The sequence below is a fragment of the Neofelis nebulosa genome, chromosome 2, assembly GCF_028018385.1.
Source record: "Neofelis nebulosa isolate mNeoNeb1 chromosome 2, mNeoNeb1.pri, whole genome shotgun sequence".
Classification (NCBI taxonomy): domain Eukaryota; kingdom Metazoa; phylum Chordata; class Mammalia; order Carnivora; family Felidae; genus Neofelis; species Neofelis nebulosa.
The window spans coordinates 143,234,864-143,253,276 of record NC_080783.1 but is presented as its reverse complement, the minus strand read 5'-3'; the positions used below and the strand labels follow the sequence as shown (position 1 = coordinate 143,253,276).

Sequence of the window (18,413 nt, the reverse complement as noted above, 5' to 3'; positions counted from 1 at the left end):
TGGAGCCTGTTTCCGATTCTGTGTCTCCCTCTCTCTCTGCCCCTCCCCCGTTCATGCTCTGTCTCTCTCTGTCCCAAAAATAAATAAAAAACGTTGAAAAAAAAAATTTAAAAAAAAAAAATAAATAAATAAAAAAAATAAATAAATAAAATGTACCTAACTGTAGGAGGGAGGGAGGGAGGGAGGGAGGAGGGGAGGAAGGAAGGAAGGAAAAGAAAGAAGGAAGGAAAAACTATAGACAATGTAAAACAACTTTATAATTGATCAAAATGAAAATGGAGGGGCACTGGGAAGATGACAATGAAGAAACAAACACTATTACTATACGCTACAGCCTGAAAGTATGGTGAGGATGCAATATGCCTGAGAATTCATCATTTCTTTGAGTTTCTAACAGGGGTAGAAAAGCAACTAATGATAATATCGAATGTTTGCATTATAATTTTATGTTTGAATTTAAGACATTATGGGATGCATACGCTCTCAATATACTCACCAGTCTCAGGAAGCTAATCAGAGTTTTAGGGATTTCATTTCAGGCAAAGGCAAAAATTTAGCTTTGAACAGCAGGTCTAACAAACTTGATGAGAACCACACCACCTATAGTCTGGGGAATAGGGAACCACCACCTGCTCTAATTATCCTTAGATTTAAAATAATCCTGGAGGCTGAAAATGGGCAAGAAGCCATTTTACCCTAAGTACCATACTTGATAACATCATCACTTAGTACCAGTTAACCTAGTCAGTAACCCCATCTCGCACTAAATCCCATAAAACAGCCACACTAAGTTACAAAGAACCAAACCATCTACAGCAGTCATTTTTTTAATGTTTATTTTTATTCTTAAGAGAGCGTGAGTGGGGGGAGGGGCTGAGAGAGAGGGAGACAGAGAATCTAAAGCAGGCTCTGCACTGACAGTAGTGTGCCCAGTGTGGGGTTTGAACTCATGAACCATGAGATCATGACCTAAGCTGAAGTTGGACACTCAACCAACTAAGCCACCCAGGCACCCCAACAGCAGTCATTTTTGAAAGACAGTACTAATATAAACCAAAGAGCCTGGTATCAGAAATGTTAAATAAGTGCCCACACCCTAATTAGAACATGCTATTTATCCTTTTTTCATGACAGCTCTACAGAACACATATTGGAACTGTTAGTCATTGTTAAGAAATTTAAAAGTTTTGCAATCTAAAGGGCTTGAAAACCTTTAGAAGTACCCGCATATCTCAAACTTCAAATTCCGTTAGAGTTGCAGCAGCTTTTTAAATGCAACAGGGCATGCAGACAGAATGAGTAGAGTGGAAAAATGTGTATAATCTAAATACAGAAAATTGCTCTAAATTGTCTTAACTTTCATTCTTCCAAGACTTAATGATAGTGAGAAGGAAGAAGGTATTCTAAACTAAAACTAAGGAATTATAGGCTGTGTTATCAGTCCCACTCAGACCTGAGTAAACCCTAAACAAAGTAGATCCTAATTTGTAGGAAACACACTGCTAAAAACAGATAAATGCAGGTGTCATGCTGGGTCACCACATCCAGTGGGCCAAAAGTAGTATCATTGTAATGATGTGTGGAAGAAAAACACTGCCTAAAAACGGTCTAAACATGTTAATACACCCACAGTTTCCGATCTCGGATGCAGGCCTCTACTCTGTTCAATGTGCCGCAACATTTAGCCAGTCCAGGAAGTACTATTTCTCAGGTAAGTTTTCAACAAAATAGCTGGAAAGGATGGACCTATAAATTAGTATGCTCTGAGAATAATGCCTTGCCATGTTGCTCAGGTAAATGTTTGTTGGCTATCTATTTCAGGCAGGTCATGAGCCCTCCTGACTGACAGAGGCCCCACAGACAAAGTGTGCCTTCACCACTTCTCTGGAAGAAGTACTCCCTGCATCAAAAAGTTGGCATTGATGGGGGCACCTGGGTGGCTCAATCAGGTAGGCATCCAACTCTTGATTTTGGCTTGGGTCATAATCCCACGGTTAGAGGGTTTGAGCCCCGAGTTGACTCCACATTGGCAGTGCAGAGCCTGTTTGGGATTCTCTCTCCCTTTCTTTTTGCCTCTCCTCCTCCTCCTCCTCCTCCTCTTTCTCTCCCTCTCTCTCTCTCTCTCTCTCAAAGTAAATAAATAAACATTAAAAAATACTTTAGCTGGTTGGAAGGACAAATATTATTAAAATGCCCATATTACCCAAAGCAATCTATAGATTTAATACAAGCCCTATCAAAATACCAACAGCATTTTTCACAAAGCTAGAACAAATAATCTTAAAATTTGTACAGAGCCATGAAAAACCCTGAATAGCCAAAGCAATCTTGAAAAAGAAGAACAAAACTGTAGGTATCCATAATCCCAGACTTGAAGATCTAATATGAAGCTGCAATAATCAAAACAGTATGGTACTGGCACAAAAACAGACACATAGATCAATGAAACAGAGAGCTCAGAAATAAACCCACGATTATACAGAGTTGATATACATACATATATTTATATTGCATATATGTAATAGAATATTACTCACCCATGAAAAAGAATGACACTTTGCCATTTGCAACAACATGGATGGAGCTAAAGAGTGTAATGCTAAGTGAAAGAGGTGGGTCAGAGAAAAACAAATGCCATATGATTTGACCCATATGTGGAATTTAAGAAACAAAATACATGAACAAAGGGAAAAAGAACCCATCCCCAAACCAGACTCCTAACCACAGAGAATAAACTGATGGCTACCAGAGAGGAAGGAGGGTGGGAGGAATGGGTAAAATCAGTGAAGGGGATTAAGAGTACACTTATCATGATGAACACAGAGTAATATATGGAATTATTGAATCACTATGTTGTACATCTGAAACTAATATAATACTGTATGTTAACTATACTAGAATTAAAAATTTTTAAATAATAATTTTGAAACACCACTCTAGTTGGAAAGAGGATACTGGCAGGAGAAATGAAACAAAATACTGATCATTGTTGAGGGCAGGTGATAGGTAGGTGAGAGTTCATTATTCTTTTCTGCTTTATGTATGTATAAAAATTTCCATAATAAAATAGTTTTAAAAGAGAAAGAAACTAGGGGCGCCTGGGTGGCTCCGTCAGTTAAGCGTCCAACTTCGGTTGAGGTCATAATCTCATGGTTCGTGGGTTCCAGCCCCACGTGGGGCTCTGTGCTGACAGCTCAGAGCTGGGAGCTTGCTTGCTTCAGATTCTGTGTCTCCTTCTCCCTCTGGCCCTCCCCAAGTCGTGCTCTGTCTCTCTCACTCACTCTCAAAAATAAATAAACATTAAAACAAAAATTTTTTTTTTAAAGAGAAGGAAACTGTTCTCCTCCTCTCAAGTTGTCTTCTGCATCTTCCCTTTTCCTTCATTGCACTTACTGTTGTCATTATATATTTCTGGATTATTTAATTAATGTTTGTCTCCCTAACTAGACTTTAAGTTCCATAAGGACCACAAAGACATTTGCTTAGCTCCAGTAGAACTGCTTCCATCTCACAAAGTTTCTGGGATGTGACAGGCCTCCAACAAATATTAAGTAAATGACTAAATCAATATGATAAGTCATATTATATATACACCTAGATCAATTACCAATAAATGCTCAATAAATAAAAGTGGGGGTGGTGATGTAGATATCCAGGAATCTTTGGGTGAAGGAATTCAACATATTTACCTGTATGTATTTACTACTTAAATTCACATGCTTTTCTATTTAAAATGTAGCAAAAATGTCACAAAAAATACTTAACTTCATATAGCTCATCCTCACTATATTTATGTGATGTACTCAGTTAAGAACCACAATCTCCACTTTATGATACGGAAACTATGGAACTAAAAAGTTAGGAAGTTTTTTCAAGGTCATGATGAACCAGAAGCACAAATGAACAAAGCTCAGCTCTGTTCTCATGCCTCATGCTGTTCTTAAACGAACGTGATTTTATTCTCAGGAAAAATATAACAAGAAAAGAGGAAAAGGAGTACTGTATATATTAATTCAATCTTCAGTGGCTGAGAAACTGAGTACTGTCTAATGGTCTCAGTTGGAGATATTCTGACTTTGCCCAAAACAATTTCAAGGTTGAAGCACCTAGTGGTAAAGGAATTCTAAAAAGCAGAAGATGAGGCATTTAGACAATAGGGAACAGAAAAAAAGTATGACACTTGAGTAATGTGAAGGCCTTTTAACTGGTTAAACTAAAAGAGTATAGTGAGGCACAACTAACAAGAAAATTCATAAAAACAATAAATACTAATACCAAGACATTGTTTAAAACACCAGGCCCCTGGGTTCCCAAGTTTAAAACTTATTTATCTAAAATATAATACTAGAATCAATAATTTCCTATTTAATCATTCTTTATATAGAAGTAGCCTACTGGGGCACTTGGGTGGCTGTCAGTTAAGCATGCCACTTCAGCTCAGGTTATGATCTCAGTTTGTGAGTTCGAGTCCCGCATCCCGCTCTGTGCTGACCACTCAGAGTCTGGAGCCTGCTTTGGGGTACTGTGTCTCCCTCTCTCCTGCTCACACTCTGTCTCTCCCTCTCTCCCAAGAATAAATAAACATTTTTAAAAATTTAAAAAAAAAAAAAAGAAGTAGCCTACTAAAATATCACTATATCCCCCAAATCCTTTTGAAATGCTTAAAATCCAAGTTTACCTTATTTTAGTAATATATAATGATGTGCACATTCGAAAGGCAGAAATACCAAATGTTTGCCATTAATGGAACCACAACTATTTGCAAAACTTATCTTAATTCGGCCAATCTGAAAGCTCTTGAGGTATGGTGCCAAAAAAATGTCACAGCCCATTTATGGAGAACGTTTAGAGACAAACTAATCGAAGTCTAAAATAAAGTTTACCACAAAATCTCAAAAATTAAAAATAAATAGCTAGTTAGTTTTAGTGAAAAACATTTTAAATATCGCAATAAACTTATTTTGGGGGGAGAGTCTGGAAAGATATTCTATTGTTCATATAAAGGGTTACAAAGAGGTATCTGGCCTAGGTTGAATTCTACAGTGGGTTGCTCTACTGTTCCTTAAGCACAATTACTACTGGTGGAGCCGCTACAAGGACCCAGGACATTTAGTTTTACTCCTACACCCTTCAAATAGTGGGTTGTCAAATCATGCTTCCAATTTGCAGTGCATGATTCACTGCAAGGTAACGATTTACATGTGCAATTTCCAGACAAGAATGAAAGATTTACTTGCCCCAATGGTTTCTTCTCAACTTTTAAAATAATTTGTAAAAGCGCCAGCTGAGCATGAATTCCCGTCCCTGAATAATTTTTCGATACCTTAAGCCTTTTAATGTAGGCAGTAAAAGGAATACTGTCCTCTGAATGCAGACAACGCTGCTGACCCACGCGAGGCATTGATTTGTAGTTGTTTTTCCACTGGGGTGATAGATTTGCGCTCAGCTACTCACGATGTCTACTAGGTCCCCCTGGCGACCAACTGTACATGAAGGCAGTAGTAGGGTTCGAAGACACAGACTGGCAGCGGCACAGAGGGTGGAACGGGAAATCATGAAAGATTAACACGCGAACAGTACACATGACATGACTGAGAATTACGTTTGCATTGCTGGGGTATTTGAGATCGGCACCAGACACTGTCCCCTTTCCTTTTAGAAAGCAAACACCCACCCGCCCCTCATTTGGGCTTCTGAGCCCTACCTCCCATTTAAATTACGGGTGAGATGGAAAGACCGAACCAAGGGGCTCAGCACAAGGCACACGTCGCTTCTCGGGGATTTGCAGAAACAGTGATGTGACAAATTGCCATAATTTCCTAAAATATGGTGGAATGACACACCACCTTTCCCACCACAGACCGAAGACACAGAGTCTTGAAAAGCCGACGTGCGGGGCCCACAAGGGAGGAGGAGGAGAGCAACGGACCAGGGAGAAGCCGGCGGCACGTCCCGAGTCCAGGCTGCCGAGCCTCAACTGCTAGGAGCGTAGGGTCGCACCCGGGTCACGTCTCAGGGCTCTCAGAATGCGAGGGGCACCAGGGCGAGCCCGGGCGGGGCGACCTGGGCCCCGGAGCCCGGCGGCCAGGGCGCGAGAGGCGCCGGGGCAGCTGTGGGGGGCGCGGGCAGCGCCGCCGTGGAGGCTGCGGCGCCCGGGCGGCCGGGGAGGGCGCGCCGCCAGGTGCCGGACGGCAGGGGGCAGCGGGTTTCGGGCGGGCGCCGACCCAGTGAGGGAGGAGGGAGGCGGGCGAATCCCGCGCGGCGAGGGAGGGCGCCCGGAGGGCTCGCCGCCGGCCTACCTGGAGGTAATAGGGTTTCCTTAGCCAGGCCCCCGGACAGAGACTCCTCGCCATGGTAATCACACATCGCCCCGCCGCGCCGCAGTCAGAGGCGGACCCGAGCGCAGGCGACCGGGCTCCCCGCCTTCCCCGGCCTCCCCGCCCCCAGCCCGCCCGGGCCCGCCCACTCCTCCGCCCCCGCGGCGGCGAGGGCCGGACTCCCCCCCAGCCCCTCTGCGGAGACAGCGGCCGGCAGTCCGAGGCTCTGCCTCCTGCTCTACTCGCCCCGCCGCCGCGGTTGTCAGAGCCGCTGCCGCCGACTCCGCCATAAAGGGGAGTCGCGCCTCGCCTCGGCCGACATAAATCCAACTGCGCCTCGCGCTTAAAGGGGAGGCGTGCGGAGGAGGCAGAGGGCGCCGCGGAAGCCCGGGTGTCGCACACTCCACGCGGGGAGGGGCGGGCCCGGCCAGGGGCAGCCGGTTCCCGACTCGCAACGCTGCGCTCTCAGCGCCTCCCGCCACCCAGCCACCCCTCCTGTCAGGACTAACGCCCGCTATGGATAGTGCTCCTTCAGTCGGGAAGTGTCTGGGCGGGCTGCATGGAAATTTAAGGGAAGCTTGGGGTTCCTTCCGTGGGGACGGGCTCGTTCTCCCTCGCGCGCGGTGTCCGGTGCGGCCGGGGCAGGGGGCATCTGCCGCAGTGGGTAAGGCCTACCGGCGAAGCCCCCGAGGACTGGGTTCTGCGCTGGTGGCGGAGCGAAAGCGGACGGGGCTCCTTTCCACTCAACTGAGTGTGCGCCTCCCCCCCCCCCCCCCGCCCCCCAAGCCATTTCGCCTCTTAACGGCCTTAAACTTTTTTTTTTATTACTTTTTTAAAAGTCTGACTTTTTAAAAGTTCGTATTGTTTTCAAACATATAAAGAGTTTTCCTGGCCCCACCCAGGAACCCTGACTCAAAAGAAAGTAAAGTATTACTGAATTAAATGCAGTCCTGAAGATAGGAGACCTGGGACGTGGCAGAGCTACTCAGTGAAGGCTACATAACGGAGGGTGTGGTGTCTTTCTTTTGAAAGTGAAGTCCAAATAAGGGAAAAAAGAACCACCCTAGTGGGAGAACAGCTGTTGATCCAAGAGACTTGTAATGAAGGAAGATGGGTTTTTGCTTCTTTTTACCCCACATACCACCTTTTCACGTGATGCCTACAAAGTTTAGGTACAACTCATTCTGGCCTGTTGCTCTGCCAAGTGTTTTCTCCAGAACCAAATCTTTACTGTGGTTTTTACCTAAACCTTGTTCTGGAGCTCTGCATTTCTGGAAAACAAAACATAACAAAACAAAACAAAACAAAACAAAACAAAACAAAAAACTTCGTGCCTGCCCCTCCCCCAATGCACGTACAGACACGGGTTTTAAACTAGGGTAGGAAGTTATTGCTGGCAGATAAACCCATTTTTCATGGATTTTCAGTTTGGGTTAAGAAAACAGTAATTTCTGAGTTAGCTAAGAATGGATGCTCCGGGTGTAATTAATTCATTCATCCAATAAATATTAAGTACCCAGACATTATTCTATTGGGTTATAAACCTGAATAAAACACAAAAATCCCAACCCTTGTGGATATTACACTTTCAGGGTAGGGATAACAGGCAATAAATAATAAATGAAATAGGGGCGCCTGGGTGGCGCAGTCGGTTAAGCGTCCGACTTCAGCCAGGTCACGATCTCGCGGTCCGTGAGTTCGAGCCCCGCGTCAGGCTCTGGGCTGATGGCTCGGAGCCTGGAGTCTGTTTCGGATTCTGTGTCTCCCTCTCTCTCTGCCCCTCCCCCGTTCATGCTCTGTCTCTCTCCCAAAAATAAAAATAAAAAACGTTGAAAAAAAATTAAAAAAAAATAATAATAAATGAAATAAGTAAAATCAAACAGGGTAATAAAGCTGATGGGGATATGAAAAAAGAAAACAGTGGAGATGAGAACTACAGGTAGTGTAGGTTTGAGGAGAAAGATCATGCATTCAATTTTGGACATGTGACATTTGAGGTCTTTTAGAAATCCAAGTGAAGTCTTGAGTAGGCCGTTGTATATGTGAGTCTGGGGTTAAAGATAGTGGCTCAAGTGAGAGATACCAACATTTAGGTGATATTTATAACCATGAGACTGGACAAGGTCACCAAGAGAGTGAGTGTAAGTAGGAGAGAACCAAGGATAAAGCTGGCAAAGGAGACAGAAGGAGCAGCCAGTGAAAGAGGAGAACCCAGAGAGAGGTGACTGGAAATCAGTGAAGATAGTGTATCAAGCAGGAATGAATGCTTATATGTAAGGACTGAGAACTAACCTTTGGATTTAGTACCATAGAGGCTATTGCTCAATGGAGCAGTGGGGGGAAATTTGATCTCTGTGGGTTGAAGAAAAAATGGGAAGAGAGGAATTAGAGATGCCTAATACAATTCTTTTGAGAAGTTCCTTTGCAAAGAGGAGCCCAAAAATGGACAGTAACTGGTGGTGGAAGTGGAGTCAAAAACAGATGGACCAAAATATTGGGAGAAATACCTATTTTTGATGAGAATTTGATGAGAATTACCTGGAAAAGATCTGGAAGAAGAAAAATTAATGTAGGGTCAAGAAGAGAGAATTGCTGGAGCAGTGTCATTGAGAGGGAAAGAGTTTGGAATCTAGCACACAAGTGACAGGATCTTCTCTTGATAGGAGCACAGGTTCTTCTATGGGAAGAGGCAAGCAGTTGGGGAGGAGGGGAGGAGGGAATCTGTGGATATCTCCTCTGATCATTTGAATTTTCTCAGAGATAAAGAAGGTAAGGTCATCAATAGAGGGAGGTGCAGAAGAGTAACAGAGGTTTGAGGAGAGAAGGTATGAAGTAGTTATCTAGGCGAATGGGAAGATGAATGGACTAGAGAGAAAAATCATATGCTCACTGAGTGCCATAAAGGACCCACTTGAGATCATGGTCATGAATTTAAGTGACATAAATCAGTGTGATTGTGGTTTGGTTTTGTTTTTGCCCAATAATAACTGGCTGCAAGGATGCAGGCTCAGAGTAGGCTTAGAATTTTATTTAATCAGGTTTTACCAAGGGAAGAGGAGAAAGCAATTTGAGAATGTAAGTAAGGGAGTTATGATTCTCCGAGTTTAAGGTGGGGGAAGAGTGGGTATGTGGAGATTAAGGACAGAGAAAATATTGTTGGATCAGTGAATTGCAAGTTTTTCGAGGGACTGTAGGAGTCCAAATAAAAGGCAACAATCTAAAAAGATGTATTTTTTTAAAAAGGTTTTTAATGTTTTTATTTATAAAATTTCTTTACATTTGACTTAAATCCTGGCAGACACATCTCCAAACAGTGAAATAAATTTACCCCCAAGGAGCAATGGGGAGAAAAGTGTTATTTTAAATGTTTTTTTTTTTTTTTAACATTTATTTATTTTTGAGAGACAGAGCATGAGCAGGGGAGGGGCAGAGAGAGAGGGGGAGACACAGAATCAGAAGCAGCCTCCAGGGTCTGAGCTGTCAGCACAGAGCCCAACGCGGGGCTCGAACCCAACGAACCGTGGGATCGTGACCTGAGCGGAAGTCGGATGCTCAACCGAATGAGCCACCCAGGAGCCCCAAAAAGGTGTTATTCTAAAGCAGGACCCTCTTTATACCCCTAGCAGCCACATGACTGACTAAAATGGCTAAAAGTTACAAATGAGTAATTAAAGGCAAAATCTGCCCCCAAGCCAAGGGAACCACCCTTTACCTCTGGTAAAAACTAAGGCAAACAGTTCTTCAATACTCCCTCACTTTATTAAGTGTAACAGGGTACTTATATATCTAAACATTTACTGTAAGTTTTCAGTGACATTTAAACTCTGAATTACCTTTCCATAATTAAGTTTCTTTAGGCACATTGGTTTGTATTTTATAGAAAACACACATCTTTAGGTCACAAATAGGAAGGAGTATACTTTGCAAATGTTACAAAGATGATTCCAAATCTCTCCTGAACTGCAACCACTCATTTAAGTATTTAATGAAAATAGAGCCCCCAAACAACTGTTTAAACATAACACTGAGAGATTCTGCTGATTAAGAAATCCCTGAAAGAGTAGTAAGCCGTGATTACTGGAAAGCTCAGAATACTAGCAAGGCTTAATTGCAAAGTATTGAACAGAAGGCCACAAATTGTCTTTTCCTAAGAGGAGACAGGAACTAAGGATGTCAGTTAGTAATGCATTGGAATGGCATTGCCTAGTGCGAGTGTTGCGCAGAAACTCCAGGTCACCTCTCCTTTATTATTTTGGATAAGCTTCCACTATCATCGCATGGCCCTTGGTTTTTCTACCCATGTAATTTTGTGCAAACCAATCAGAATCCATGGCTTTAAAATTAGCCAAAATCTGACCTGAGAATGCTTCATGAAATTCAAAAGCATCGATATCAGTCATTGTTAATCCTGCCCTTTCCAGAACTTTTGGAGTAGCGTAAGTTGGTCCAAGTAAAAGTTGATCTTTTGGATCCTGAGACACATACACAAAATCCCTCAAATATGCCTTTGGCTTATAACCCATGGCCAGAGCTTTCTCCTCTGCCATTATCAGCACTGCAGATGCACCATCAGTCAGGAAAGAAGAATTTGCAGCCGTCACTGTGCCATAGGGCTTGATGAATGCAGGTTTTAGTTTGGCCATCTGCTCCAGAGACGAAGGACGAATGCCATTATCTTTGGTAACTGTATCTTTTCCTGGTACTTTGAAGGGCACAACATCAGACAGGAGTCCTTCATCCTGGGCCTTCTTGGCCAGGCTGTGAGAGCGCAGCGCATACTCATCCTGGTCCAGTCGAGAAACAGCAAAGGCAGCGGCCAGTCGGTCTGCAGAGTGGCCCATGGTCTCACTGGTGGAGAACTCGGCCACCGCAGGGAGCTCGGGTGACAGGAAATTCAATCTGAATTTAGAGATTAAAGACAGTCGCTGACCCAGAGTCTTGGCCTTATTGAGATCAAGCAACATCTTCCTCATTTTCCTTGAATGACGAATAGGGACATCAGACATTAACTCTACACCACCTGCCACGACCACATCGCACTGCCCAGAGGCGATCAAGCCAACACCTGTGGTCATGGCTTGGTTGGCAGAGATGCAAGCCATGGTGACAGTGTGAGCAGGAGTCTTGTCAGAGAAGCCAGCTCCCAGGGCAGCCTCTCTAGCCACATTGCTAGTCTTCACTTCTTGTATAACTGTGCCAAAGATGATATAATCAACAACATCCTTCGGGACATTGGTCCGATGCAGCAAACCCAAAAGTGCTGCTCTAGCCAAATCATGTGGCATCAGTTCCTTATATGAAGTGCCCGACTGCAAAAATGGAATGCGAACACCCTCCACCACCACAATATTCCTTATATTGGGTTTGGCTAAGGTTTTCTTTGACTTGGTCTGGGCGGCTGGGGCAGCTCGTAGCTGGGAGGAACAGCTTAGAGGTCTCAAAGAAAATCTGAGGGCCCATTTTGATGTACTGGGAAGATTTTTAAGCGTGTAAGTCAAGATGGAAGTCATTCTGAAATCTTAGCCTCAGTCCTCTCCGGCTCCCGCTGCGGGCAAGCAAGGTTTTAACCCAAATGCCTGGACTAGACGTCAAAAGATGTATTTTTTTATATTCACTGACAGCTTTCAAGCCCCTCCCTCCTCTTCTCTTCCCTGTGGCCTACATGTGGGAAAACTGATAAGATGGCTCCTTTGGTGCTAGCAGAAAGTTCAAACCATTAGAGACCCAGCCCACTTGAGGGAAACTTCACTCTGGTCCTAGCCATCAATCACCATAAAACCCTAAGACAGTCTCCTTTCTCTTCTCCCTTAGGTTATATTTGTACCAGCCTAGGAGCCTGCCCAGTTCTCCACAGAAAGCTTCTGTGTGTGAGTAATAAAACATTTTTTTTAAGATTTTATTTTTAAATAACCTCTACACCCAACATAGGGCTCAAACTCACAAGCCTGAGACCGAGAGCTGCACACTCCACCAACTGTGCACCATAAACCTTTTCATACTCTCTTGGTACATATGTGTGGCATCATCAGTCTCAACATCCAAACCAAATTTGAGGTGGAGGAGTCTGTCCTACTTCTTCTGCAGAGTGACCACAACAACATGGGAATTAGAGTGGGATGCATGAAAACAAGATTATGGAGAAGTAATGAAGTCTAGAGTGGAATACAACAATGGCAATAAATGCCTAAAGGGTGTGGAATACAGTGTCATTGGAAGAGAGTCAAAAAGAGTGTCATAAGGATGATCTATGTATATAATAAAAACAAGACTTAGAATTAGGAGAGGTGCTAATCGCTGGAGAAGGTGTCAGTAGCCAAAAGATAAAGTCCTTGAAAAATAAGGCAGAGTGATACATGAGTTAGTAGGTGACTTCCACAATAGGAGAGTGACGACATCATAGGACACAAGTTAAAAAACAAAACAGGGGCACCTGGGTGGCTCAGTCAGTTGGGCATCTGACTTTCAGGTCATGATCTCTTGGTTCATGAGAGTGAGCCCTGCGTGGGGTTCCAAGCTGACAGTGCAGAATCTGCTTGGGATTCTCTCTCTCAAAATAAATAAATAAACTTAAAACAAAACAAAACAATTACTGGGCAGGGAGAGAAATTCAGAAGGAGAGGAAGAAGAGCCTGAAAGAAGCAATGAAGAGCAAGGAGGATTCCTATTCCACCTCCAAGTCCAGTGGCCTGAGGTCTCTGGAAAGGTTGCAGAGAAAATTGGCATCCACAGGGGGGTGAACCAGGCTTGCTTTAGAACAGGTGAAGGAACTATTCAGAGAGGAGATTGAGGATACAGATGATGAAGGACCATGAATTCCAGAGGATATGCAGTGAAAGATCTCAGAAATTGGGGAATGGTAGGAAAAGTGTTCAGAAAAGGTGGTATGAAGAGCCTTGAGTGGGCCAGTGGGTGGAGGATGAAGGGTGATTTGGGAGACTGGATTTTTTCGTAGTGAGGTATATAAACAGGGATAGCAAAGACAAATTGTTGAACTTAATGAGAAGAAATGATTGCTCAGTTTTTTATTTAGAGTCAACAAAGATTAAATGTAGTTAATACTTTCTTATTTGAAAGGGGAAAATTAGTTTACATCATTTTCATTTCAAATTTGGGTTGTTTTTCCTGTCATCACATGTTCTAAGAGCCTGAGAGAGAAACATGGGGCTAGAGCAATCCCCTAGGGTCCACTCTGGGTGCACCATTATAGGTGGGTTTGATGAGCCCTCATACCACTGGACTTATACTTTTGGCTGTTTGGTTTTTTTTTTAATGTTTATTTAATTTAAGAGAGAGAAAGAGCACAGGGGAGGGGCAGAGAGAGAGAGGGAGAGAGAATCCCAAGCAAGCTCTGTGCTGACAGCAGAGCCCCTATGAAGAATTCGATCTCACAACGGTGAGATCATAACCTGAGCCGAAATCAAGAGTTGAACGCTTAACCTACTGAGCCACCCAGGGGCTTCATGCTTTTGGGGTTTTTTTTTTTTTTTGCTTTTTTTAAAATTTTTTTAACGTTTATTTATTTTTGGGACAGAGAGAGACAGAGCATGAATGGGGGAGGGGCAGAGAGAGAGGGAGACACAGAATTGGAAGCAGGCTCCAGGCTCTGAGCCATCAGCCCAGAGCCTGACGCAGGGCTCGAACTCACAGACCGCGAGATCGTGACCTGGCTGAAGTCGGACGCTTAACCGACGGAGCCACCCAGGCGCCCCCATACTTTTGGTTTTAAATCCACCTCTATGTGTTCCTAGATGGACCCAAGCAGGTTGGCCTATGGCAAATTTGAGTAAGAAACTACCTCTTGATTTGGCCCTCCTTTGCACTCTCATCATAGTAGCCCTGCAAATTCTTGAATTTGTATGTTGGACCTATCTGATAGACATCTAAATTTACCTGTTTACCTGGCACTCATTCTTATAGAACTTAAAAGTTTTCTGTTTTTGTAAATAAAAGCTAGCTAATCCAAAACTAATCCATATGATAGTATTCAGAGGTGCTAATTTTTCATCATGTAACATAACTTGGCCTTCCATGGGCAAAGGAGTGACTCCAGTACTTCAAGTACAAGTGAACCTTGAACAGCATGGGTTTGAACTTTGCTGATCCCTCATATGCATATTTTGCAGTGCAGTACTGTAAGTGTATTTTTTCTTCTTTGCAATTTTCTTAATATTGTTTTCTTTAGCTTAGTTTACTGTAAGAATATAGCATATAATAATATAATGTACAAAATATGTGTTAACCAACTATTTATGTTATTGGTAAGGCTTCTGGTCAATAGTAGGATATTAAGTTTTTGGAGAGTCAAAAGTTATGCACAGATCTTTGACTGCACGGTGGGGGAGTTGGCGCCCCTAACCCCCATGTAACTCAAGGGTCAACTGTATAGGAAAATAGTCTTGAACTTTCAGTAGTCTTTAAACCTTTTGGTTTATATACTCTTAAAAGAATTTTGAGAATACATCTATCCCTGTTTATATATCAGTGTCCAAAATTTTTATCATAAAAAAAAACAATTGTAAAGGAAACCATTTCAATGTTACATTGTAAATATTGGCATTTAAAAATAAGATGGTCACACAAGTTTTAAGTGTGTTCAATGGACTATAAATACCATAGCAATTTGATACCATTTAAAGAGTAAATTTAAAAATTGTTTCTTTATCTATCCTAATTGTAACATTGTTCCCTTTTCTTCTTTAACATTTATAATTCCATTTCCTATATATATATATATATATAAAACTTCATATATATATATATATATATATATATATATATATATATATATATATGAAGTTTTATTTATTTAATTAATCTCACACCCAACATGAGGCTCGAAATCATGACCCTGAGATCAAGAGTCACATACTCTTCCCATTGAACCAGTGAGGTGGTCCTGTCCTGTTATATATTTTTATGCATTCTAATTTATATTTCAACCTGTCATGCTTCCCTGCAATAAAAAATAAGTTGGCATGTTAATGCCATTTACTTTCAGTTTACATTTTTGATTTTTGAATATATAATGCTCTCACCTGTTTCAAAAATAAAAACTAAATAAAAAGTATAGATTGAGAAGTCTTAATCCCACATTCATGCCTTTCTTCCTTGTCCCTACCCTATAAAGATAATCACTCATTAATTTTTAATGTATTCTTCCCGTGCCAGTGTTCCTTTATATAAATAAAAGCAAAATTGAATATGTATTTTTAAATTGAATATATAGTTCATCCCCCCTTTTCTTATATAAAAGATGGATTGCTTTATTACATTTTTTAAAACTGTAGAATGACAATGTACTGATTAGATTAATGAAAATGCACAAATTAGACAAATATCAAACCACAACCCTGATAAGAAATCTTCCTTTTCCTTTTCCTTTTCCCTTGAGTGTGGGGTTGGGTCACAGACTCAACTCACATTCTTCAAGGACGTTTCAAAAACCTATGGTGCTTTTAGTTCTTTGAATTCAATACCAGTGACAGCCTAGGTTGCAAATGGCAGCCCTGGGCAGGCATGTTTTGTTTGGGTGGTCCAACATTTACAGATTGACACATTTTACATAAAGATCCAGATTTCTGACTCTTGTGAAAATTGGATGATCAGCTAACCAAAGATTTGATCATTCAGTCAGCAACAATGAGCTGGTGCTAAGTACAGCACCCTCCTCTTATCTGGGCCGGTGCTCTGAGGTTTGCCCCAGTCTCCCCTCACTCCCTAATATTGCTGCCTCAGCCCCTAGCACTTATTTCTCTTTCCAGGTTGGTCCCTGTAGGCATCTGACTTTGCAACCTCTGAGTTAACCTCTTTGTGAGTGATTTGGGAAAGTAGACACAATCAGGAATTTCTTTGAAGCTTCCTGCTTCTTTGAAGCAGGAAAAGGATGAGTAGAGAGAATAGAAGGAAGAGATTAGACTCTGAATTAGAGATTCAATGAAAAAACAGCCCCTGTTTTATGTGAGATTCCCCAGAGAACAGGACAGACTAATTAATAATTTATTTACACTGATTCCTGGGGTGCAAGTTCAGTCACTACCATGCACTAGAATGGTAAGGCAAGGTGGTGACTGAATTTGCACCCCAGGAAAAATTAAGTCTGTTGTGATATAGTCATGAGAACATAAGACTGAAATGAGAGAAAGGGCGTTAAAATAAAAGACTTCAAAGAAAGAAAGAAAGACTGAAATGAGAGAAAGGGCGTTAAAATAAAAGACTTGAAAGAAAGAAAGAAAGAAAGAAAGAAAGAAAGAAAGAAAGAAAGAAAGAAAGAAAGAAAGAAAGAAAAGCTAAAATGAGAGACAGGGCACGCATTTATCTTCTATGAAAAGGCAAATTGGGGGCCATCTGGGTGGCTTGGTCGGTTGACTGTCCGACTTCGGCTCAGGTCATGGTCTCGCGGTTTGTGGGTTCGAGCCCTGCATCAGGCTCTGTGCTGGAGCCTTGCTCAGAGCCTGGAGCCTGCTTTGGATTCCGTGTCTCCTTCTCTCTCTGCCCCTGCCCTGCTCACGCTTTGTCTCACTCTGTTTCTCAAAAATAAATAAATGTAAAATAAATAAATAAGGCAAATTGGATATTGATTTTTAAAAATATGATGATTCTCTAATTGTCCATTGATACCACTATCAAATATTACCAATCTATTGTGTCTAAAATGTTATAAAATTATGTTAGGAGTATAGAACACAAGAAATTTAATATGAAGTAGAGCAGGCATTTTGTGTATCTGGTTTTTAAATATAGAATGCTTTAAAAAAGGAATGATTACAATTTGACAGCAAATTCTAATTCATATTATGTCCTTAATACCTAGCACAGCACCTGGTGTATAAAAGGTTTTGCTGAAAGAATGAATGAATAAATGAGGCTGTCTAGGAGGACAAAAAAATTAAAAAATAGAATAGGTTTTAAAGATGTTTTTAACTTAAAAATAACATTCAAAATCTGAAACTGAATCACAGTTGAATGACAGTCTTATTCTATTTCTTATTCTTACTGGTACATTCCCTGAAGAAATGTTATAGTTTTTTTGCAATCGTTCCTCAAGAAAAAGAACAGCCTATAATAATTTGGTGCTAAGATTTTGTCTGACTTGAGGCATAACACTCTAATTCTGAAAATTGAAATTCCCCCAGTGAAAACATGGCAGTAAAAGACTTACATCAAGAATTCACAATGACCATAGCAAGCATATCAGAAATTATCATATAAAACTTGTCACATGGCTGCAGTGATGGCATTTCTCAGGACACCTTCAGATTAATCATGAAAACGACTATTCTCTGAGCAACTGCTGGGGAAAAAAAAACTTGTTAGTTATTGAAGTTATTGAAGAGTTTGCTTTATAACGGTGGATAATGGTCTTCAGCAGGATATCAACTTATCCTGAAACTGAGAGTTTTTCAGCCTCTGCAATGGTCTCGGGGTGTCCTATGGAATCTCCTATAGAATAATTGTCAAAGTTATAACATTTAAATGCATTCCACAATCTGGTTTCCCTATTTTATGTATAAAGATATGTCATGCTCTCTACAGAAGGGGAAAATTGCATACTTAATGCAGCAAGAGGTGGCCTGGTATCACACTACAGAGCACTGTTTATTAGGGTGATTGTGGTGTTGTCTTCCTTCTGAAGAACAGTCCAAAATATTTCCCAGTTCTCTTGAGCACAGGAATAACCATCCAAATCCAGGAAACATCCAATTCTCTCAGACGACAGCAGAGATCTTAGGAGACCAGATGTTTCCTCACTGATTACCCCCAGTAAAATCCAGTCAGAACCAACCAATTCAGAAAATGTTAATGAGGGTTCAGACTTCTTATGGAGTATATTCCTTATCTTTTCCCAAGTTTTTTTTTTCCTTTTTTTCCCCAGTGTTTCTTATTTCCATGTAGTGATTAGGAGCTAAAAACAGGTTAAAAATGGAGACAGATTCTGTTTGTCTGGTTCCACTACTTTCTGTGTGGCCTTCTCGAGCAAGTTACTTAAAATTTCCATGACTCAGTTTCATCTTTAATAGTAGGTTAATAAACCCATGTAATGATTAAATGAGGCTATATGTTATAAAGTTCTTAGCTAATACACACACATCCATGTCT

The 18,413-nt window shown here is 41.6% G+C and overlaps 2 protein-coding genes and 1 non-coding gene across 3 annotated transcripts in view; 1 reads left to right on the top strand and 2 right to left on the bottom strand.

Moving 5' to 3' along the window:
* The window catches only part of DIPK1A (divergent protein kinase domain 1A), a 102,192-nt gene extending 95,738 nt beyond the window's left edge, over window positions 1-6,454 (bottom strand). The window contains exon 1 of the mRNA XM_058716546.1: window positions 6,300-6,454. Within this exon, the coding sequence (XP_058572529.1) occupies window positions 6,300-6,353 (54 nt within the window). The 5' untranslated portion in view covers window positions 6,354-6,454. The remainder of the gene's footprint in view (window positions 1-6,299) is intronic.
* A 3,230-nt stretch (window positions 6,455-9,684) lies between these two features.
* LOC131504365 (trifunctional enzyme subunit beta, mitochondrial-like) lies at window positions 9,685-11,900 on the bottom strand. Its single transcript, XM_058716545.1, has one exon. The coding sequence runs from the start codon at window positions 11,825-11,827 to the stop codon at window positions 10,565-10,567; it is 1,263 nt and encodes a 420-aa protein (XP_058572528.1). The 5' UTR covers window positions 11,828-11,900; the 3' UTR covers window positions 9,685-10,564.
* A 5,639-nt stretch (window positions 11,901-17,539) lies between these two features.
* LOC131505875 (small nucleolar RNA SNORD58) lies at window positions 17,540-17,605 on the top strand. The gene has a single exon (XR_009258629.1). It is a non-coding gene; the product is annotated as a small nucleolar RNA SNORD58 (small nucleolar RNA).
* Window positions 17,606-18,413: the final 808 nt, after the last annotated feature.